The sequence below is a fragment of the Rhineura floridana genome, chromosome 2 (assembly GCF_030035675.1).
Source record: "Rhineura floridana isolate rRhiFlo1 chromosome 2, rRhiFlo1.hap2, whole genome shotgun sequence".
NCBI classification, from domain to species: Eukaryota; Metazoa; Chordata; class Lepidosauria; order Squamata; family Rhineuridae; genus Rhineura; species Rhineura floridana.
Genome location: NC_084481.1, coordinates 190821148 through 190844978, shown reverse-complemented (window position 1 = coordinate 190844978; position 23831 = coordinate 190821148). Strand labels below are relative to the sequence as shown.

Sequence of the window (23831 nt, the reverse complement as noted above, 5' to 3'; positions counted from 1 at the left end):
TATTCCAACAGGCTTTTGGACTAGAAGCTGTTTAAGATAGGACCTCATAAGGTCTGTTGTATTGTTCTGTGGTCCTATTCTTAATTATTTTAATTGTTTTAGTATTTTAAGTGTATGTTTCATGGTTTTAATGTTACAAATAGTTTGATTCTATTTTAATTGTATATTTTTGTATGTTTTTTACCTATGTGTGTTTTTTATTTGTAAGCCGCCCTGAGTTCCAGTTTTGGAAGAAGGGCGGGGTAAAAATAAAGAGTAATAATAATAATAATAAAATAGCAGGCATGGGAATAAATAATTATCAGGATTGCAGCAGCCAGGGATAAGAGGCTTAACCCTTTTCTCCACTGCTGCAGTCCTGATGAAAATTGCTGTTCTGAAGCTGCTATTTGCATTGGGAAATCTCCCATTGGCACCAATGAAAGTGTTCCTCCTAATGCAAATAGCAGCTTCAGAGAAACCCTTTTCAACCTCTCCTATTTGGTATGTGTAAGTAGCTAATTTGATAGAAGTGTGTGGCAAGTGCCCTTGCCTCAAGCAAAACGGGAAATGCTCCTTTTATTCCTGCTCCCTTAGATGGTCTGTCCTTGTAAGGATGTTTTATCTACCCAGGCATGATGCCACTCTTTAGTACTCTAACCCTCATACTTCTTGGTTCTTCGGGCAGATAGGCTTGAGGGCAATTCTGCTTGTGCTAGAACACTGTTCTTCAATCTTGGGTCTCCAGATGTTGTTGGGCAACTCCCATTATCCTTGGCCATTAGTTAAACTAGCTGGAGTTGATGGGAGTTGTAGTCTGACAACATCCAGGGACACAAGGTTGAAGAGTACTGTGCTAGAAGCTCGTGTTGCACTTTAACACCTACACCATACATTTGAAGCATATTTAATGCACATAGCTTCCCCTCCCCCAAAAAATCATGGGAGCTGTAGTTTACCCCTCACAGAGGGTGGTATTCAACTAATGTATCCCAACAGCACAAGGATTTTTATTTGTGCAAAAGGACTTCCCCTCTCCTCCCCCTGCGCATGCCCCATGGCCTCCCAAATCTGCTCCAAAGGGTTAGGAGGATCCCTCGAAGACATTTAAGAGGTGCACAGGAGTAGAAGAGAGGGGGAAGTCCCAGTACACTAGTGGTAATCCTTGCGCTGATGAGACCCTAACTTAGCACTACGTTGGATACAATCCAGAGTTACAATGCCCAGCACCTTTAACAAACTACAGTTCCCCAGATTCTTGGGGGGAAGCCAAGTGCATTAAATTGCTTTAAACGTATGGTGTGAATATGCCAGTTGTCATAGAAGTGATGCACATTGTTGCCAGGATTTCATTTGGCTTTGGGTGTGTATATTTGTTTAACTGGTGGCTTTTTTTTTTTTGCATGCTCTCTTTATCTCCCAACCCCCTCTGGATACAAAGTCCCTTATTATATTTGTCTTTCTAACCACTTTTTAAAAAATTATGTGCCTTGGATGACAGACTTAGATGAGTGTGAAGAATACGGGGATGCCGTGTGTGGTGCATGGCAATGCCAGAACACCTTGGGCTCATACCACTGCATTATGGGATGTTTACCTGGCTTCCATCATACCTCATTTGGTGAATGCATTGGTAAGTTCCATGCCTGAAGTAACTCTGGGCTGTGCAAAAGGCAAGGCAGACCCTCTCTAACATAAGACTTCAGTGGTGAGGGAAAGGATAAGAAAGTCTTGACCAACATGAAGGTAAAAGCATTGATCTTGCTGCCTCCTTGTGCTTTTGTTTAGTCTAGGCTTCTTTCTTTTTCAAATGTGGTAAGACAAACTGCCTTGCTTCTTTTCCTCTTAAGAAGATTGTGAAGGAGGTGTATGCAGTATGTTTGAGATAGGCACTGCAGTACTAGGAGCCTTTAATAGAAAGCAGCCTGCCAGGATTTATTGGCTAGCCGCTCTCTCTTTTTCCCTATCTGTTGCTAACTAGATCATATAGCCAGGGGCCGGGAGTAGTGTAGATGTTGGACTCCTGTCCTGTAGTAGCTGTGAAAGGGGAAGAGGAAACTGTGAATGAGGGGAAATAGTCAGCATGACAGTAACACTAGTAGAGATAACACTGTTTCATGTGTTAAAAATAACCCCCAGTTCCTTAATGTTAGCTTCCTTGGCTAATATGAGACTTTTCTGCCTGCCTCAGTAACATCAGGTGTTACTGGTGTAGCAGCTTCAGGACTTCTCCTCTGTGCAGTCTCTAGCTAATGCTTTGACTTTTGTATGGAATTGTCACATGCAAGCGTGATATTTGGAGATATGATTTTGCCACACACCATTTTTTAATTAACAGAGACTAAAATTACAATTAGCATGGGGGGGTCAAGAAATTGTTTGAGCTTACAAAGGGGGTCCCATAGTCATAAAGGTTGGGAACCCCTGAAGTAGAAGATTGCTAGCCTGTGATTGTGATGCAAGAGTAGAGTTTGCCTCACTAAAAAAAGAATTTTCCACTAACTCATCTGCCCATCTTTCCTGCAGATATTGATGAGTGTGCCAATGAGACACTGTGTGGCCCTCACGGCTTCTGTGCCAACACAGATGGCTCATTCCATTGTCTGTGTGACCGTGGCTACGAAAACTCACCTTCAGGCCATGACTGCATTGGTAAGAGTCACCTGGCAATCATTCTAATTCCATGTCACTTTCTTGTCCTGGATGCTGACAGCAGCTCAACAGATGGGCCCAAGATCCCTTTGTACTCCAGGAAGCTTATTTTACTCCAAGCCCAACATGAAGAAAGTAACACTGCAAGCCATATTTTAAAGCACAGGATTGCTGCAATCACATCTCTAACCAATGAACATTCTCAGAAACAACTAACATTTCTTAGAGCAAATAACGAAGGGCTCAGTTTCAAGGCTGGCCCTACCATTACGCAAAGTGAGGTAGCTGCCTCAGGTAGTTGATTTTGGATGTTATGGAAGGGCTGTAAATTATTCATTATTAACTCATTGCAATGCAATCCTAATCATGTTTATTCAGAAGTAAGTCCTATAGAATTCAGTGGGGCTTACTCCCAGGTAATTGAGGTTAGGATTTCAGCCTTATTCAGTACCTTTACTGCTAGGGAAGAGAAGAGTTGCTTGTGGGATTGTCTGCCTCAGGTGCCAAAATAACTTGACTGGCCTTGGGTGCTATGCTCCTTGACTGTGGGAGAGCATTTTCTGCTCTGCCTCAGGCAGCAAAATGTCTTGGGACAGCCTTGCCAAATTTATTTTCAATATTCAGTTGTGAAGATAAGAGACAATAAGTTGGAAAACTTTTAAAGGGGCCATATGGATGTTTAATAAGGAATGTGAAGATTTGGAGTACTGATAAGATTTTCTGTCTTGCAGATGTGAATGAATGCGAGATGATGGTTGCAGTGTGTGGGACTGCACTTTGTGAGAATGTAGACGGTGCGTTCCTGTGCCTGTGCCCCAGTGACCATGAGGAATATGACACGGCAGCCGGGGTGTGCCGCCCCCGAGCTGGCATGGGTGAGCGTTGCTGGGTAGGGCAATGCAAGACGGAATTCAAGATGCTGTTCTAGCAAGACAAACCACATGTTCCTTTTATGGGTTTGTGTAAAAAGAAGCACTGCACTAGGTTCTTCTTATTTAGATTTGGCTTTCTTGCATAAGCCCCGTGAACAGTGTGATCTGCTGATCAGAAAACTCAAGAGAGTCTTGTGGTCTGAGTCATGAAAGAATTTCTTATGCACATGATGGCCTCACTTCTGAATATTGTTCCACATACATACTTGACCAGTCATCATCTTGCTCAATGAGGAAAAGCAGTCAGGAATGCATTGATTCCTACGCGTGAGAAGACACAGCTTAAAATCTTTTGATAATGTAAGAATAGTGAACTGAAACTTGAGGTCTTAAGCATGGCTCCAAATGTATGCCCTAAAAAACGTAAATTCTTACTGAAACTGTTATCATCCCTGATCTGACACCAGTAGTGTGATGTCCCATCCCCAGATAGTATATATATGGAACGGGGAGCAGGGAGCTGTTCTGCATGTCCCATCCTCACATGATGTCCCATCCACATATGGGGGGCAGCTGAATTGTAGAGATTGTTGCTATGCTGCTTGTTTGCAGCTATCTTTTTTCAATAGGTTTTGATGAGAGCATTCTAATATTAATTACGTGATAAAATCCTTAGTGTGCTGTGCTTTGCCAGATGGCCTTCATCAATGGAACCTTTAGAAACTTTCCTAGAACTCCAAACGTTCTACTTAATTGCCCAGCAGAATTTATCAATGAGCGCCTCCATTACAGACTACATTTTCTCTCTGATCTCAGGAGAACCTGGAACGCTTGTATCTTTGCATCCTGGAACCTCACAGAGGAAGGAGTGCTACTATCATATCAGTGACATCCCACTCTGTGACAGTGTCTTGGCCAATAGCACCACCAAAGAGGAATGCTGCTGCACTGAAGGGGCGGCCTGGGGAGACAACTGTGAGACACATCCATGTCCTGTCATTGGCTCAGGTAAGACACTTTCCCTGTAACATTCTTCTTCTCTGGCAGATCCAGGCAAAGAGGGGGAAGACCCTTGTTTGCCCTGTCCAAGTTGTTGTGCTATATAATAATATGCTTTCTGTTGTTGTTTCTCTCTCTCTCTTACTCTTTCTCTCCCTGTCCTGGTGGATGTTTTCTTTCTTCCCTTCCTCTGTTTTTGCCAGTGGACTATATTGAGATTTGTCCCAGCGGGAAGGGATATATCCTTGTGGAAGGGACACTGATCTTTGGACAGCCATCTTACACAGGTACACCTTTATCTCTTTCTGCCAGTTCCACCAAGAATGTGAAGGTCAAGACTAGGAATGGTGAGGGAGATCTGTGATCAGAACTTTGAACCACTTTTCTGTTGACTAAAAAGCTGGTGTGTGGGGGGGGGCTGCAGGGAGAGCAGAAGTTCAGCCCTCCCCACACAGACCACTGCCTCCTTCTGCAAGCTGCTATTAACCATGGAAGGGGGTGGGATGAAGACACATACAATCTGGACTAAGGATGGGGGGGAAATTTGTTTGGTTTGCAAGGACCTGCCAAATTTGCATTTCCTGAATAATTATGAGACCAGATAGAGGCCTGGAAGGCCTATATCTTTGCATCCTGGAAGCTCACATTTTTTGCATTGCTCTGAATTTTTTTTGATGCAGTTCTTCAACCAAAAAATGAATACATAAGTATGTATATTACAGGAAAGCGCACACAAAAAATGCAATCAGTGAAGGTAACATACAAATATGCACTATTAGGGGAAATTACTTTCAAAAATGAGTGTGAATTTTCATGCAGCCTTCCCCTCCACACACACAAAATCACAAACTGATGCTGAATTGTGGTAGAGCACCAAACATAAAATGTATATGCACTAGGAATGTATCCAAGAGTCCTCTAGAACAAGCAGGGGATCTGTAGCACAGACAAGTTGGGTGTGAAAAGGGTTCCCTGAAGATTATTTGAAAATCATCACCCTTGAGAATAAATAGGGCAGGGTCCCTGTTGGTCCTAGATGCTTGGCTTCTTTGTCTGAGGAAATCTCTCTCTCCATAGATGCTGATGAGTGTGAAATGTTTGGCCCTGAGGTCTGTCGTAATGGACATTGTGTGAATACAGTGCCAGGGTACACATGCTTCTGCCACGCTGGTTATTTCTATGACTCCAGCAAGCTTGAATGTGTTGGTAAGTCTCTTTCTGGCTGCTTGATATATTTTCTGTGTTTTGTAGAGTTGCCCACACCATTTGTAGTGGTGTCATATTGCCTAAAATTCTGTGCACACCAGATTGGGGAAAAATATTTTTCACCAGTCTTATTTACTGATGTGAACCTTTCTGCTGAACATCTGTGCCTGCAGATCTAGATGAATGTGAAAATGAAGAGGTGTGTACAAATGGCAAGTGTCTCAACACAGCTGGTTCCTATCACTGCTTCTGTAGCCTTCCCCTGGTGCTAGATGCAACCCGCAACCGCTGCGTCAACATCTCCAACAGTGCAGGTGAGCACTGTTCTGACTACAGTGCAAAGTTACCTCTAAAAGCAGATTTTGTAGTTCTGATACAACAGGAATTTAAGATTGTGGTTAATTAAACATTTCTTGGCCACCTTTTTAACACATATGAGCTAGTTATACTCTGTTGGACCAATGACTCATTCAGCCTAATGCTGATTACTTTGAGTATAGTAGAAGCTCCAGGCAAAGTATTTTCCCAACCCCAGTATATATGTTTCAGCTAGAACAAGGATGGGAAAACCTGTGGCCCTCCAAATGTTGTTAGAACTCAATTCCCATCAGCCCCAGCCAACATGACCAATAGTTGGGAATGATGGGAACTGTAGTCCCAACAACACCTGGAGAGCCACATGTTCTCCATCCCTGAACTAATTTCGTGGACCTGGACCTTCTATATTAAATCTATAAGCTGCACCACTGAGCTGTAAGACTTCCTGCAGTTAAGTAGCATGCATAGTACTTCCAACACCAGTCCATGGATCATCTTCATTCTGTGTAAGTCATAACCTCTCCTTGTATATCATTTTTCTCTTAAAGATCTATTGATCCCTGGTGTTTTTAAGTTTCAGCTTTACTTCCCCTGGTCAATATTGCAACAACAATTCCAAATTCTGCCACAAAGCAAAAGCAAAATTCCTGTAGAGATTATGTGAGGCCAAGGAATTAAAGGTCATGTGATGAAGTGCAGAGTGGTACATGGCCCAACACAGAAATTGGGTTAAGACTGCTCTTCTGGCCATCTTGCTTTCCTCTGTTGTGTTCCCATGGTTTTCTCTGTGTGTTTTATATTGACAGATGATGTGGATGAACATGACATTCATTTGGACATCTGCTGGCAGAGAGTCTCCAACTACATCTGTAGTGAGCCACTGCTGGGGCAACGAACCACATACACAGAATGCTGCTGTCGTTACGGAGATGCTTGGAGTCAGGACTGTGCCTTCTGCCCCCCGAGATCCTCTGGTGAGAATGCAAAAATCACTTGGGATTGGGGAGGAGAGGGCATGGTCTTCAACAGCTAGGCGAGGCCTCAGCTAAAATTTCCACTGGGCAAATTTGCATATGAGCAATTGGATCCACATCACTGACTTGACCCTTCAGTGTGTCCAAGAACTTAACGAATCATCCACAATGAAGCTGTCCAGTGCCCATATAAGAATTTATTATTAATACTGTATATCAGCGCTTGGAAAAGTTACTTTTTTGAACTTATAGATGTTATTGCTATTTTTAAAGGAAAGATCAATAAATTGATGGAAATATTGATAAAAATATCAATACCAATATTTTAGATGTGGCTTTTAAAAAAAATCAATTTCCAAAAGTAGCCATGGAAAATCACTACAAAAAAATCCCATCCGCAACAATAGTGAACAAGTGAATTAATGTACAATTCTGTACCAAATCAGGCAGCATTCAAGCACGTCCCTAGTACTGACCCAGACTTAATACATCTAATGCTACTTATGACAACTAAGCATTTGTTGAGCTAATTCACATTAAAGACACATTATGACCCACTCTACCTGGCCTCTCAGATATGATTTTATCCCATCTCAATGGGTTATTTATGAAGATCTCAATTTTCTTCACTAGGGGTGTCTCAGGAAGAGCCTTGAATCTAAAAACGGAAGCTTTCTCCTCAGCCCCTTGATAAACTTTGTCATAGGCAAATCAAAGAGATACTAAAGAACCTTTTTACATTTGGTGCAGCTGACTCTGCCTAGCCCAAACTTTAGACTCAATCCCAATCCAACCTAATGAGTTTGTGGCTCTTTGTGCATTGTCTGGCATTCAGGTTTCCTTAGAATATGATGATTTGATTGAGTGATTGACTGAAAAGATTTAGTAATCGCTCTTCAGTCATAAGACTTTGAGTGGTTAGCAATGATTAACAGAGGAACTATAACATCAGTATACACCTAGCAGCAACAGCAGTCTTGGCATAAAATAGAGGGCTGTCAGAAATGAAAGTCTAAAATATTGAAAAGGCCTGGGCAAATAAAAATAATTACCTGCAACAACAAAAAAAAACACAGGCAAGCCTTCCTGGGAACAACATTCCATAACTGGGGCACCACCACAGAAAAAGCTCTATCCTCAGTTACCATTTGCCTTGCCATAAAAGGCAGAGGGACTTGGAGAAAGGTCTGCAGTGATTATCATAATACTAGCAAGGTTCATGGTCTTTTTATTAGCCTCTTTTCTCTGTTTCTTGTTTCAGAGGATTTTGCTCAGCTGTGCAATGTTGCCAGGAGTGAGGCTGGACTCCGAGACAGGCCTGGCTATGAATATGGACCAAATCAGGAAGACCACCAGTATGGACTCTACAGGCCAGATTTAGAACCCTATTACAATCAATTGGGTCTTGAGTATGGAGCACTTGACCCCAGCCCGTCAAACAGAGAACAAAGCAATGGATTTGAAGATGGGCCATCCCTGCAAACACCACAACTCCGCCCAGCACAGACACTTCCTCGCTACTTGCCTGGTAAATACTTGAAGAAAAAACTGGTAAATACTTGAAGAAGAAAAAATCAGCTAATGCCCAGGGATGAGTTACAAATACATAACCAGACTGTAGGCAGACATTTCCCCACTTCCTCTTAAAGTTTCTTTGAGCTAATACCCACCCAGACAATTCACAGTATCACCACCCTAATTAGTAAAGTGAATGCCCCATGTACAGATACACTGGGTGCGAAAATAGGCCCAGCCCCCAATATATGCAGAAAAATCCTGGGCTTTATTTTTAGCTCTTGTTGAAAAAGAAGACTACTCCAGCTCCCTCAAAAACTCAGGCACCTTTGTGCTGCCTTCAAACATTGCAGCAGGGAGCAGTGCTGAGGTACCTTCTGTTAGGACCTGCTTGGTTTCCTTTAGCCTAAAGGGAGGGGAGGGCTCATAGGCCTTATGGGGAAGAATTGAACTCAGAAGCAGTGCATACTCCCTTTCAATCCCCAAACCATCACAAGGGCTGAATTATCTGCTGCTGCATCCTCTCAAGATGGGGACTTTTCAGCTGGCGTTAGCTCCCTACCAGTCTTGGGATACCTGTTCAAGCCATTAACTGTGTCTGAGCAAGTCAGACACTTCGCATCTCAAGCAGAGACCCTGTAATAGCTGTCTTCATGGAGCTAGGTGTGCTAATCCAAGAGATATGCACGCCCACATAACTTGCTGAAACAGGAACTGTTAGTAAATTGGAAGTGCATCCAGATCTTCATTTGGATGGTGGTCTGATTTATACCTGCACTTCCTAATCCAGCGAATAGTATGCAGGTGGAAGGCTGCTTCCACACATAAGATTCCCTAAGCTGGATCAGGGTGGGGATGAAGAAAAAGGGCAAAAGGAGAGAGGGGTATCCTCTTTGCCTGCCCCTTGCCTTCCTTCCTGGTTAGTTCTTATATTTGCCATATCCTTATTATTTAAAATGAAACAAATATTTTCTTTTATAGTTAAAAGGGTGTAATGGGAAAGAAACTAAGTCAGAGGAAAATACACAAACCATGAAATCTTTTATCTGACCCACACTTGTCCTTAATATATTTAGCATACTTATGTACTCTTGAAAGGATCATTCCTGACATGTTTCTCCTTTAAAAAAAAAAGCTCTTTCTTCTGGCTAAACATTGACAGTCCCACTCTGCGCTGTTTTATGGCTCCATTGTCTCCCTAGGACAACACTATAGCAGCTTTGAAGGACTGCAAGCTGAGGAGTGTGGGATTCTGAATGGTTGTGATAATGGACGCTGTGTGCGCGTGCAGGAGGGCTACACCTGCGACTGCTTTGATGGCTTCCAGTTAGACTTGCTACTCATGGCTTGTGTGGGTAAGTTGCCAGACCTTACAGAAATACAGAGCTGTTGTACAGTAGTAGTTGAAAGAAAAATTTTGAATCAGAAAGTCTCCACAACTTAAATAAAACCATAGGTTCCTGGGCAGGTGCAGAGAAGAAGTAAAAAGAAATGTGAGAGAGTGTTTTTTTTTTTTTTTTTTTTACAAAGCCATTGGTTAACCATATTTTAGCCATTTTTCACTTTTCTTCTGCTGCCTGCCCACCCAGGAGCTTGTGGTTTTTTTCAAGGTGTGGGACAGAACTGGGTTACAACAAGCCAGGCTTTGTTTTCTTAAAGAAATGAGGGCAACAGCCATTTTTTCTTCCTTATCCCAGAATACAATAATACCTTAGCACCTGAGGTGGGGGATGGGAGCAGGGGAACTTAGCCTATAGTATCCATCTTAGACTCTATAACCTCTTGGCTATAACATTGAGGCAAGTTTTTCTATATATTCATTATTTTTCCTCATTCAGCTACCCTCTAACTTGTGTAACATCTTGTCTGATGAAAAATTTTTGAGAACTCGAAACTTGCCACATATTTGTGACTTTTTCTGGGTTTTAGGTTGGTCCTAGTAAAGGTATATTACCCAATTGTGGACTTTGGAGGATTTTTTCTTATGGACCAACATGGTTGCCCATATTTTGTGTAGATTTCAGTAAGATTCTGGTAGCACACATACCGAAGGCTGCATCATACTTTTTTCTACAGGCACTAATCCAAATGGTGTTCACTGTTGTTTTTCTGGCACAGGATCTGTTTTTGTTGCAACCTTCATTACTGCAACTACTTGGGCAGATAGCTTAATGCAGACTTGGACTGTATAGGAAAACTTCAGGAAATACTATTTTAGGGTGCTGCTTCCTCTATGTGAATCTTTCCCCCACATAATCTGTGTGTTCTTATTATGGTACTGAAGAAGACAGAAACGTTAACCCAACTCCTACAATTCAGAACCAAATAGTTTGCTTAGGATGGAATCCTCTATTCACTCACTGAGGAGTAAGCCCCATTGAACTCATGTCTGAATAAATATCATCATTAATATTTATTACATATATTAGTCACTTGATAGGTCTCCAAGTGACTTACAACAGTGTTAAAACCAAAACAAATATATCATATTATAAAAATAAAACAATAAAACAACAACACCCCCATATAGCCACAGGAAGCTTTGGCAGCATCCTAATAACAGACAACATGATCTTAGTCTATCAAATGCCTGGGGGGAAAAGGTACGTCTTTACCTGGCACTGAAAAGATGTCAGTGAAGGTGCCAGGTGGACCTCACTGGGGAGCGTATTTCACAGATGGGGAGGCACAACTGAAAAGGCTCTCTCCCTAGTCACCACCCTCAAAGCCTTCCTGAGAGGGAGGGTCTGGAGAAGAGCCTCAGAAGATCTAATGGTCCAGGTAGGTTCATATCGGGAGAGGCATTCTAGAAGATATTGGGGTCCTAAGCCATAAAGAGCTTTAGCATCCCAAACCAGCCCTTTGAATTGGACTCGGAAGCAAACAAGAAGCCAGTGTAATTGAAATAGGATTAGCATTATATGCTGTGTTCACCTGGTACCTGTCAACATTTGGGCAGCCACATCCTGCACTAATTGAAGGTTCCAAAGCATTTTAAAAGGCAGCCCCATGTAAAGCTCATTGCAATAATTGAACTTTGAGATTACCAACATGTATAAGATTGTGCTGTTACTGTTTCTTATTTTGGAACAGCCTTTTGCTGTAGAAAAATTAGTAGCAGCTCATCCCCTTTCAAAGAAAACAATCACTTAAAAAAAATTCTGGCAGTGCCTGCTTTATAAATTACATGGTATATAGATAATTGGCTGTGCTAAGCCAGGGAGGTTTCAGCTGCTTCCATCACATGCAGTGAAGACCAACTAGAACTGCAACTAAGAGCAAACAGCCCTGAATAGTGGAAGGGTTATGTGTGTGTGTGTGTGTGTGTGTGTGTGTGTGTGTGTGTGTGTCCTACAAATTAGGAAACAAAATTGAGGTATGGAAAATTGAATGGGAAACTCTGAAGATGACACTACAGGTAGAGCTGAAAATATTTCAAATCCCTCAACAAAGCAAAAGTAAAATGGCTCACAAATGACAAGTTAGAACTTGAGACCCTGTCAGCCGGTTTTGCCTTCATACATTCTGTGGCAGAAGCAGGGGCAAAATAACACTTCCCCACTTCTACCTAGTAGCATGAAGCAGGTATATGCTTTTTCGTATCACAGTGTGTAGCCCGCAGTTATACTGCACAGAGCCACAAACATTTCCACAGCATACAGCTTCCACCAGAGATGTGTAGATGTCTCTCAAACAGAGTAGATGTTGATAGAAGTGAAATGTTTCAACCCATTCCTCTTTTCTTATTGTAATGGTTGAAGCAGCCCAGTGCTGGAGGACTCCTGGCAGTGCCAGCCATGATTTTGCTGAGCCATGCTTTAAGACAGTATTCTTCAACCTTGGGTCTCCAGATGTTCCCATCATCCCTAGCCATCTTAGCCTATAGCTAGGAATTATGGGACACATAGTCCATCAACGCTGGGGACCCTAGGTTGAAGAACGCCGCCTTAAGACATATCCCACTGGAAGACACTCATAAAGATCAGTGCCCATAAATGGAAAAGTCAACCCACCAATCTCTAGAACCATTTTGACAAACTTGTAAAATTAAAGCAGGGTTAGCCAACATGGTGCCTTCATGATGTTGCTGGAATCCAGCACAGGCAGTGGCCAAGGATGATGGGAGTTATAGTCCGTCAACATGTGGAGGACACCATCTTGGCTACCCCAAATTAAAAGGGTGTGTGTGTTTTGCTTTGCACAGTGCAAGGTCCCTTTTACCTGGTCTTCATCAGATATTATTACAATCTAGCCTGTGGAGAATCCCTAAGATGCCTTTCTGTGTGACTTGTCAAATCAACAAAAACACAGTAGTAGCTGCAAAATCCCAATGTTTGTTCAGAGCTTCTGTATCAGCTCTTAAGAAGGAAAGTTTACATACAGAAAAACAGGAATGCTTTGCTCGAGGGCTGTTCAAGTACTGTTGAGGACTGCTATTGATACAGTAGCTTCACTTCCATGCCAGGTTACTAGCAGGCTCATTTCACAGCACTGAACAAAAGGGCATCTCTCATTCTACCTGCATAGCACTGTATATCTCCACACACCAGGTTAACCCAGAGGATATGAGATAGCAGAAATCAGCCTCTCAATGTAGTAGATGGCTTGTTTGTTATACAGCCACAAGAGTGGCTGTATCCTATAGTAAGCATGGATTTTTCGCATTCCGTAATATTAAATTGAAAATACCCCCATGCCATTCTGATGCTTCCCATAAGCTCATTTCAAAACAAAACCTTACAAACCTTATAGTCCTGAACTCAGAAACGCTTGCTTAACAACCCTCTAAATTTTCATGGCGATACACAGCGTGGTTTATGACAGATGCTATTGGAGGTCACTGATTCATAGGGTCGCTATAAGTTGTAATCGACTTGAAGGTACACGACAACAAAAACCACAAACCATTGAAAGAGAATCGAGAGATCAAAGTGTAAAAAGAGAGAGAGAAAAAACAGTCCCCTTTTGGACTTTTTTCTGTCAGAGTTCTTATAATCTGTTGAAATTAATTTAAAAATCAGCCATGTTCACAGAGTACAGGCGGTCCCCACTTATACGGCGGGTTCCGTTCTGGACCCCCGCCGTAAAGCGGAAATTGCCATAAAGCAAAACCCCATTGACGACAATGGGGTGCGTCGTGCCAAAATGACGTCAAAATGGCACACGATGGAAAAAAACCACCGTAAAAGCAGAACAAGTGCCTTAATGCGGGGACTTTCCCTAATTGAAAGCCGCCGCATTAGCAAATCACTGTAAAGCGAATTGCTGTAAAGCGGGGCCCTACTGTACCTGTAATCCTATTACTGATCTTGCCCCATACTCCGACCTTCAAAGTTAAAAAAATGCCTGGCTGATTTCTAATTAATAAATTTTGCATTGACCTCAATGATAATGTCGGACATGCTCAGTAAGAACCAACTGTCAGTGTTCTAAAAGCCAGACTCACAGCTGCTGTTGCTGCTCAGAGGCACGTTACCAAATTCTTCCAAGCTACACAGGAATTGGATTGGACGGTGAAAGACCAACCCAAATTGTGTTTGCATTTTGATAAATTTGTAGGGCAGTACAATATCTCAGAGAGGAGGTCAGGTCTCCTGCTCCCCTGGTGCATTTACTATAGCTGCCCAATTTCCCTGCTTTTTAAAGTTTGATAGGCATATCTGTTGGCTATAGGTATGTTCTTAAACTGCAATGTTTTTTGCCTATTAATGAATTTTATTTTTTAAAATAGCATTTATATACTGCTTCATATTTCAAAAATCTCTAGAGGCCTTTGGATCCTACTGATTGTAAGAAGCTTGTGTGCAGGAGATCTTGAGTCCCACTTTCAGTTACACTCTGGGTGTACAGAAAGCCTAGCCATGCAGTGTTCTATAGAGCCTAATGTGATGGTTAAAGCAGGGGTGGATAACCAGGAGTCCTCCAGCTGTTGTTGGGCTCCAGTTCCCAGCAGCAGAAAGCCAGCATGGTCAGGGATTATGAAGTTGTAGTTCAGCAACATCTGCAGGGCCATAAGTTGCATCATGTCTGGTCTCTGGCCATGCTGGTTGTGGCTAATAGAGGAGTTGGAGTCTAACAACATCTGGAGCACCACAGGTTACCTGCTCCTGCTTTAAAAGCTGCTTATCCACAGGTGCTTACATCCATAGCATTTGCCCACCAGCAGTCTCTGGCACAATGGGAAGTCATGCTGGTATGCAAATGATACATGTGTAGAACAGAACCTGGGACTCAATGCGGGTGCTTTCATAGGCACTCAGCATCTCATTTAAACCAGGATTCTACCGTATATACTGGCAAAAAGGAAACATAGAGAGTTCTGTACCACTGGGCCTAATGAGCACTCTCTCATTTTCTCCCGTCAGATGTTAATGAGTGTGAGGAAGCAAGTGCCTCTATGACCCTGTGTGAGGGCAGTACCTGCGAGAACACAGAGGGCTCCTATCGCTGCAACTGCTTGCCTGGCTATGTAGCATTAGCTGAGCCCCACCGCTGTGTGCCTGAGACAGTTCAGAATCCAGAGGCAGCGTGACTCCAAAAGCAGTGATGAAACTCCTACAAACATCTGTCCCAGCTGGAAGAGAAGCAGCTTTAAAAATTTTCTATAAGAACAAAAACCTCAACAAATCTCACTGGGCTGAACCAACAGGGATGAAAGCCAGTGAGAAGCTCCAGATTTCCTCCATCTCTGTTGCTGACCTGCTCAGCACAAGCGTCCAACTTCAGCCACAGTGCAAACACTCAGGTCCCAGTCCCCTCATCTTGTCCTGTTTGATAGGTTGCCATCTCTATTTTTATCAATGCCCTCAGCCTCCAGATACTAACTTGCATTGTGCGGGTCCCCAGTATGTTGGTCCCCATCCATCTCTTTTATCCTTTAATTCATGTCATGATGTTACAGCATCTTATGCCATATGAATTATTCTCACGGGGCCATGTCCCTATGACGAGTATTCCCTTCCCATCCACCCACAGCTCACATTGTATAGGAGCTCTTTACCTTTCACAGAACCACTGAACTGCAGTTTTACTTGTAATCCTTACTCTCCCCTCTTCAGAAATACAGCTTGGGATTCTCATGACTCTGTCACAGCTGGCCAGGTGACATAAAATGCAGGACCTGTCCCTGCCACCTTTGTGTGCTAAATGGGCAGCATCTCCACTAACAACACATATACTGCTTGGACTATGCTTGGACAGATACTTTCTCACAGTGAATGAAAAACACTCACATTCCACAGGTGTTGTAGAAATTTCAGCTTCTTTTAAAGTCTGCCCAGAGTCTGTACAACCTTGTCCCAAAGTCCCTCTCGCTAGCAAGAAAAGGGACATAGTCATTTGTACCTCAGCCTGGAAAAGGGGGTGGCCACCTTCAAAGTGTATGGATTCTATTTATAGTCTGGCACAGGTTTGACTCCAATAGCCTTTTTGGCTCAAGTCTCTCTGTATTCATCCCAAGCCATGGGCATCCACCCCTGCACTTTCGGTGACTGCTGATGTATTGGCTTGGGAAGACAGAATGATTACAGGTCCTTAGTTCTGACAAGTGTTCTTTGTGGTGCTTTCTATTGGGGAAAATTACAACATGATATTAAAATAAATGGTTTTATATTGTGCCTTACGGCTTTTAGTCTGGGGCTGATCATAAATGTTTCTGCCTTATCTTTTCCAAGCTTGGAACTGGAAGCCAGTGTGAAGAGACAGCTAAAAGCCAGATGGGTAGGTAAAAGAGAAGAGCTAGTTTATACACATTATAGACTGGCTGAATGGGAGCATCCCCCTTCTAACCATACTGTTTTGAGACCTAGAAGTCTCTATACACCTTGTTCCAGTAATGACACAGAAGTAATTCTGTCAGAAGCAAATGGTTAGTGCCAGGATCAGGGCTAAACAAAGGTAACTACATGACAGAGAGTACTCTGCAAGTTCTTCCAAGACTTATTTCATCCAGTAGAAAGTAGGATGTACCATTAGGCTGCACTCTTACTTTACAGTAAGCCCCATTTAATTTATAGTGAATTATTTCAGAGTAGACATGTATAGGATTTCACTGTCAGTCAAGCAAATTAAATCCACCAAGTGTAATACTTTTACAGGATTCCTGTTATTTTCTGGTGTGTAACGCTGGGACACAGTTCGCTCTAGTCTACAAAATGCTTCACAATCCCCAAACGAGACAGGCAAAAGTTTTAATTGTAAGGATTTATTAAAATAAAGTTATAAAAAAAGCTGGTTTTGGAGAGCATCTCCCCCAGCAACTCTGAGTTACCAGATAGTGCAAAATGGTTAATACAAATGATCTCTAGACAGAGACCAAATGCCATTTGGTTTGGCATCTACTGAGAGGAGTTTTCTTTGTCCACAGCAAGTAGCCACAGAAGGTGGCTGCTTAATCTTTTAGCTCCAGATGACAAATGCAGCTCCAACAAAGGTTAAGTCATGATAGAGGAGGGAAGGGGGAAAAGCAGATGGAAGCCTGAAGGCAGCTTCTGACCATGAGAGGCACTGAAGTGTTAACAAGCAGCAATCACTGCAATGTTTGCTGACCTAGTTTTATTTCACAAAAAGTCTTTTCATGATATGCAGTCTATTTCAAGCAGTTAAAATCCTCCACAGATACTTTCTACAAACGAGCTACAAATGAGACTTCCCCCAAACCCCAGTCTCTCTAGGATAGATTCATTCTGGCCGCCGACACCCTGCTGCATCTAGAATTTGACTCTGAGGGAAGAGTGATTGTTGCACAGAGGCTACAGGAAGTGAAACAAGAAATGCCCTGTATAGCAAAGCATTTGGCTCCTCTCTATACCTAACTCCCTCTTGCCCATCCCCCTTAAATCCCTAATGGCTCAGGAGAGTTTCCTTAACTGGTGATCTGGACAGGAATCTTCCAACAGAACATCAAATGACCTTCATCATCAAGCAGCTCCCACTTGACAACTAGTTTAATCTGAGGGGGGAAACAGAAAAGTAGTCAGAGGAGTTGACATTCAGATTTATTTGTTGAAGGTGGGTGTGCCATAATGATTGCTGCACTGTGATTAGTCTCAGTTTAAGATGGGCTCAAACCCTTTCCCCATCTGTGCTGGAATCTGGGATTCCCACTCCAAGCAGTAGATTTTACTGCTAAAGAACACACACTCTGCATTTCTTGAATATTTCTGCAATATGATCCTTAATACAGAATCAGGATGATATGTCTATGGACAAAGAGATGGTTTCCCTGACTATTTGTTACAACAAGATTGACACATTGCCTGCCTCCCTCCCCCCCCCCAAGGATTGGGATAGGGATGTATATCTCCCAAGCAGTAGCTGGGTCTAGTACACACAAACAGAAGGTGGAACTGTAAACCTGTATCTGGGTCACACCACTATTTCAGACTGCAGGTATGAACATTCTTCATACAAAAATATTTCCCTGCACACAGAAAGCTAGATGTTAAAGAGAAAGGTTCTGGTAGAGCCTTTGCCCCATATGCTAATTTTGTGTGTGTAAGGAAAGGGTTTTTTTCCCCATGAAGGAGCTTTCCATCATGTGAAACCTAGTCCCTTGAGGCTGAAGTAGTACAGTCCAGACACAGGTTTATCCCTCCATCTGAACATCCTCCCTGGCCACCTGCCCTACCTCCAAGTTGGCAAGAGGCAAGCATGCGCACACCCAGGCAAGGGGGCAGTCAGGTGATGATCTGAGCTGCTCCATCACCTCCCATAAGTATGCTATTTCATAAATATGTTGCAGGGGTGTGAAAGGCAGCTGCAAGTACTGGGATCAACCTGTTAAGATACTCACAGATGGGTATTCACTCTTTATTGGTAGCTTGTTCAGGTAGCTGTAAGAATGGTCTTTCTGGATAGGGCATTTGATTCCACTCTTGCACCCATCAGGCTGATCAAGTGGGAAGGGGATGTCCATGTGAAGCATTTCTCCATATACCTTTGCTTGGCTGCCCTGGCTGTCAATCTCTACAGGAGAAGAAACACACTGACAAAGTATAAAACACTGACAATTCAAGCAGAGAGCTTTTCCCGGGTCAGGGAATGGGAGTTTCCACTGTTCCATTTCAGAACTGCAGTAAATAAAGACATTTTTCACCTGTGCTTCTGCTACATTCCCCTGCCTGCTGCACAGCAAGTACAGGGGGTGAGATGTGGGCAGCTACCCTCTCACTCTTTAGGATTCTTTATCTCCCCTTCCCCACTCGGAGCTTTTCATACAAAAATCACTTTCTTGAAGAGAAAATGCATATGACGAAGCACAATCATTTGCATCCAATGATCTATATGTGTCTATCTTGCAGCACGTTTACATGCTGAAAAGCTACAGCCAACTGTAGCTTTCCAAATGTGTACAGGCAGCAACAGATTTTCCATTGCAATTGTTACATTCAAAGATATACACATGGTTTTCTGTGAAATGTTTTCTGTGTAAGAAATACTGAATATCAGAAGTATCCCCAATTATAATGCTGAACACAAACTTTGAAAAACTTTCAGCCCCATCAATCAGGGCTGGGCAAGCGTCCCAACACCCATGGGCCAATTTTGACAGGTGGACAGGACAACCCAGAATCATCATGATGCCAGATGATAGTCAAGAGGATTGTCCTGCCCACCTGTCAAAGTCCCTTGTGCACCACTTCCTAAGAGCCAGAAGCCAGCTGGGAAACAAAAGTGTAAGGAGGTTTGCCAGCTCTATGCTCAGCACTTGGGAAGCACCAAGCACAGGCCTGGCAAAGCTGCTTTATGCAGGGATTGTGCAGCCGATCCAGCATGCTTGAAGTCATTGCTCACCAGCTGATGGGCAGTGACTTCAACCCTGCTTTCGGCAGGGATTGGCTGTGTGATTGAGTTCCCCACAGGGAACTTGATTGTGCAGCTGACCCAATTGCATCTCTATCTGCTCCTTACCTGGCATAACATATGACATCAGGTGTGGGGCAGGTGGGTATGATTTGGGGAAAATGGCCTTGTAGGCCAAACTGGGATCCATGCCAAGCCAAATATGGCCAATGGGCCAGAAGGTCCCCACCCCTGCCATAGATATTACTACCTCAAGGAAGTTTGAAATCAACAGACTATACTTACTACTAGAAAATGTGATGTTGACACTGTAGGACGCTCCTTTGTGTAGAAGACAAGGTTGTGTAGGACAAGGACTCACATTGACTTCTGAAATGCTTCCATCTTTGGAACCTGTGAGGAAGGAGGGAAACCAAGCCATCATTTCAGTGCTCTTGCTATACAGAACAGTCTCTTGGACACCACACACCACTGTCCCAACCTCCATAGGCCAATTTTGACAGGTGGACAGGACAACCCAGAATCACCATGATGTCAGATAGTCAACAGGATTGCTGTCATTGGTCAAGGTATCATACAAGAGTATGTAAATTTCTACACCCATTCACAGCTCCTCTGTCACAGCTTGGCTGTGCAAGTCAAGCTACCACAATTTGGCTCCCATGGATAGACCTTGCTTATTACCTTAATGGGAGGCAAGCTCATAATATCATTTAAGACAAGAAAGCCTGAAGGTAACCAAGAGAAACCCTATTTGGAAAATGAAGCCTATAGTACTAGGCCCTAGTATGACATCAAGTGTAGGGCAGATGTAACGGGGAAAACGTAAAGTGCCTGTCTTGGAGTGGCTGCTCCACTTTTACTGAGAATCAAGAAATTCACAATGCAACCCTGCACAAGTCTACTCAGAAATAATTTTCATTGAGTTCAATGAGACTTACTGCCAAGTAAGCATGTATAGGATTGCAGCGTCAGTGACAGATTCATCAGAGTACCACTCAGCATTATAACTTGGTCTGCTTCTTCATTAGGCCACACCTCCCCAATGCAAAACACTCTATCTGGAAATAAGCTTTGTTGACAATCAGTAAAATTTCTACCATGATGTTTAGAATGGAGCGAAAAGAGAGTTCTGTGATGAAGTGGAGACCGAGCATTGCATGATCAGTGAAATCAACCAGAAGTATCGTTATAAGGAGAGGAAATAACTAGCCTAACAATGCAGAACTATTCTGTTCCTTGCCCTTACAAATAGTTTGCTGTCCCTAGTACAGCTTGCAGTGCTATTTGTTGTCTCTTAATGGCTAGGCTTCAACGCAATAACAAATGTGCATGTAAACAAACCAGAAGATAAATCAAGACATAAGTAGTACAATCCAGTTAGGCTGAGGTTTATGGGGACAGAAGAATGGGGTTCACAATCTTCCATGAGCAAGGTCAAAACAGATTGATATCGATTTTGTGCAAGCATGATTTCTTCATAATTTACAGATCACAGCCAAATTCAGGAACCAAGCTTGTTGGCTCACCAAAGTGTTAACATGCTCATGAAATTAATCCTGTAGCCTCTCAAATTTACCATATAATGCATAAAGTGGCGGCTTTTTAGTGAGACATACTTTTTACAATGTGATCTTTAGCATGTTCCATACAAGGCCTCCAAGGCTTCCTACTCTGTTATTGCTTCCCACACTGCTAGTTTTGTATTAAAGCATTAAACTGGTAGCACCAATGCTTTCAAGTAGACATATCCTTGAAAGCTCAATGGGGCCATGAAGATTCCATGAGAGCAGATGTGCACTTTCAGTCCAGCTATCAGTCTCCATATTATGGCTTATAGGGCTTCTTATATCAGGAGTTCCAAGTTGGTGCCAGCTGCCGAAGGGTATGGAGGAAGCAACAGTTGCAGCAACAGAAGCAACTGCTAGGCCATGTTGAGAGAAGGGCCATAGCTCAGGAGTAAAAGCATCTGCTTTGTATGCAAAAGGTCCCAGGTTCAATCCCCTGGTCATCCACGTAAGGCTGGGAAAAGACTCTGTGCCTAAAATCCTGGTGAACTGCTGCCAGTCAGCATAGACAATGCTAAGCTAAATGTACCAATGGTCTGATTCAGTATAAGGCAGCTTCCTATGTTCTGTGGCCTACCACCCCACAGTCCCTTCCCAACGCAGCCTGTTAGTAAAACTAGTTGCTGACCTGCTGGTTTAAGGTTGTATCTAAACATGATGGTGGTAGGACATAGCGTGGCTCCTGCTGTTTCCTTATGAAGTGGGGAGGTGAAAAGAAGATTAAAAGTGCACCTTGGGCTTATGGAGAAGGGGGCCTGCACTTCTCTCCAGCTCTTTTATTCCTGGCAGAGGTTAATTGTCTGAGCACCACTCAGAGAAAACAGCTGGGGAGAAGGGGGGGAACCAGGGCGGCCACCTGCCCATGCTATGCTTTCATCTCTTCCACATTAACACACACACACACACACATATTACAGGAGGTTGAGGGCAGCGTGATTCTGATACATGGTCTGGCCTTCATACTTAAGTCTCCTGTGGGCCAAACTGGAAAGGCAGTGTGATGTAAAGGGTTAGGGTGTTGGACTTGGATGTTGTTGTTATATGCCTTCAAGTCAATTACAACTTAGGCAACCCTATGAATCAGTGATCTCCAATAGCATCTGTCATGTACCACCCTGTTCAGATCTTGTAAGTTCAGGTCTGTGGCTTTCTTTATGGAATCAATCCATCTCTTGTTTGGCCTTCCTCTTGTTCTACTCCCCTCTGTTTTTCCCAGCACTACTATCTTTTCTAGTGATTCGTGTCTTCTCATTACCAGGGTTTAAATCCCCACTCAGCCATGAAGCTCTTTGGATGACCTTGGGCCAGTCACAGTATCTCAGCCAAGCCTCCCTCACAGGGTTGTTTTGAAGTTAAATGGGGAGGGGAGAACTACATACACCACCTTGGAGGAAAGCTAGGATATACATGTAAGAAATAAACAAAAACTGGTGGTTGCTAGCTACAATTTTATTTGCCCTCAAGTAACTGACAATACCATGTCATTCAGTTTCCTTGTGACACTGGTAGCTTTTCAACAGTTGTTATTCACTTACCTTCCAGCAGCTGGTACCAGCTTTAAGCTGCTGATACTCTAGAAGGCGCAACAAATCATGACACAGAGACCGCTTCAACCAGCCCCTGTGGCCCAAGTAATGTGTAGGCTGGCCTGATTATCATGCGGAACAACATTCTCGTAAGCAGTGCATTCCAGACTAAAAGGTTTGTCCCTAGCACCACTTATGAAAAAGTCCTTATGTAAGAAGGGAAAGAGCTGGCAAAGGCGGGACCAGGTGTGGGATGGGCTGCTGTTGCAGTAGCAGTTTGGATATAGAAACCTGTTTGAAGGACCCTTTTCTCCAGTTGTTAGAGCATGCACTGGGCTCCCTACTGCTCCATATGGCTGCCAGGTTTCCACCCTACTAAACATGGAATCACTGTCCTTTAGTCACCTGTCTCCAAAGCAAGCGCAGGGCATCCATCAGCACCCACCCACTTCTTTATCGCCCTCATGTCTTTGGGGAAAATGCAATGTAAGTAGCAGCACCGGTGAACTCGCCACTCTAAAGAGCGCCACATGTTCCGTTCCTGGTATCCCCTGATAGGGCTGGAAAAGTCTGTGAAAGCCTGGAGAGGCGCTGTCCGTCAGCGTAGAGCGCCAATACTAAGGCAGATGGGCAAAGTTTTTGCTTGGCTTAAGACAGCCTCCTACGTTAAGAGGTGGGGAAGGAAGGCAAGAGCGCCTGGAGAAAGCAGGCGGGTCAAGGGCTACTCACCACAGTCCACGAACCTGAGGGGCTCGGCCAGCACTGCAGAGCTAGCAGCCAGGAGCAAAAGCAGAGTCAGAGCCAGCATCGCCTCGTCTCCTGTCGCGCCGTCCCAGAAAGAGCAAGAAAGTTCTCCTGCCCGTCGGGCTGGTACGCAAAGAGGAAGTGCGAGCCTGCGCCTCTGCGGCGGCGTCACATGAGAGGCAGCCGAGGCCGGGCCCGCCCCTGCGCGGTCACCTGATGGGGACGGCCCTACTCTGCCCGTCCTTGGTTGACTGGCTGGTACCTATCCGGGAGAGCAGGGTTGCACGGCCGAAAGGCGCGTTCGTTTCGTTGTCGTCGCCGCCTTACGAAAGGACGTGGCCCTCCAGGTGTTGTTGGACTACAACTCCCATCATCCCCGACTATTGGCCATGCTATTGGGGCTGATTGGAATGGGGGGGGTGTCCAACAATATTTGGAAGGCCAGTTTCCCCTGATTTGCGAGGAAAACCTCGCTTAAGGCGACAGCCCTTACTTTCACACAGGCTCCTAAGCTCACTGTGGAAGGAAATTCTCATGCTAAAGGAGCTTATTCGTAGGTGAATGTGCAGGATACAACTTTTCTGGCCTTAGCCCTGTTGCTACTGGGAGCTGCTGAAAAGCACCAGAAACCAAACTTGATTAGGGAGGGGGGGCGGGGAAAAAAAGAGGCTTAGA

General features: G+C 43.7%; 2 protein-coding genes across 7 annotated transcripts in view; one reads left to right on the top strand and one right to left on the bottom strand.

The window, feature by feature from the left end:
• LTBP2 (latent transforming growth factor beta binding protein 2) overlaps window positions 1-16693 on the top strand; it is a 189620-nt gene extending 172927 nt beyond the window's left edge. For 2 of the 5 annotated variants that reach the window (XM_061611734.1, XM_061611732.1), the window contains 11 exons: window positions 1481-1612; window positions 2506-2631; window positions 3363-3506; window positions 4320-4511; window positions 4706-4789; window positions 5580-5708; window positions 5882-6022; window positions 6833-7000; window positions 8262-8528; window positions 9718-9870; window positions 14881-16693. In XM_061611734.1, the coding sequence (XP_061467718.1) occupies window positions 1481-1612; window positions 2506-2631; window positions 3363-3506; window positions 4320-4511; window positions 4706-4789; window positions 5580-5708; window positions 5882-6022; window positions 6833-7000; window positions 8262-8528; window positions 9718-9870; window positions 14881-15047 (1703 nt within the window). In that variant the 3' untranslated portion in view covers window positions 15048-16693. The remainder of the gene's footprint in view (window positions 1-1480; window positions 1613-2505; window positions 2632-3362; window positions 3507-4319; window positions 4512-4705; window positions 4790-5579; window positions 5709-5881; window positions 6023-6832; window positions 7001-8261; window positions 8529-9717; window positions 9871-14880) is intronic. The other 3 variants (XM_061611735.1, XM_061611736.1, XM_061611733.1) reach the window with 3 other exon arrangements.
• Window positions 16694-16702: 9 nt separating this feature from the next.
• On the bottom strand, window positions 16703-23386 carry NPC2 (NPC intracellular cholesterol transporter 2). Of its 2 annotated transcripts, none has more exons than XM_061611742.1 (4): window positions 23142-23386; window positions 19604-19711; window positions 18309-18481; window positions 16703-17465 (listed from the first exon to the last, which is right to left on the bottom strand). In XM_061611742.1, exons 1-4 carry the CDS (start codon window positions 23218-23220, stop codon window positions 17379-17381), a joined length of 447 nt encoding a protein of 148 aa, XP_061467726.1. In that variant the 5' UTR covers window positions 23221-23386; the 3' UTR covers window positions 16703-17378. The 2 variants fall into 2 exon arrangements, with proteins under 2 accessions (XP_061467726.1, XP_061467725.1); XM_061611741.1 differs by lacking the exon at window positions 23142-23386 and adding an exon at window positions 22818-22959.
• Window positions 23387-23831: the final 445 nt, after the last annotated feature.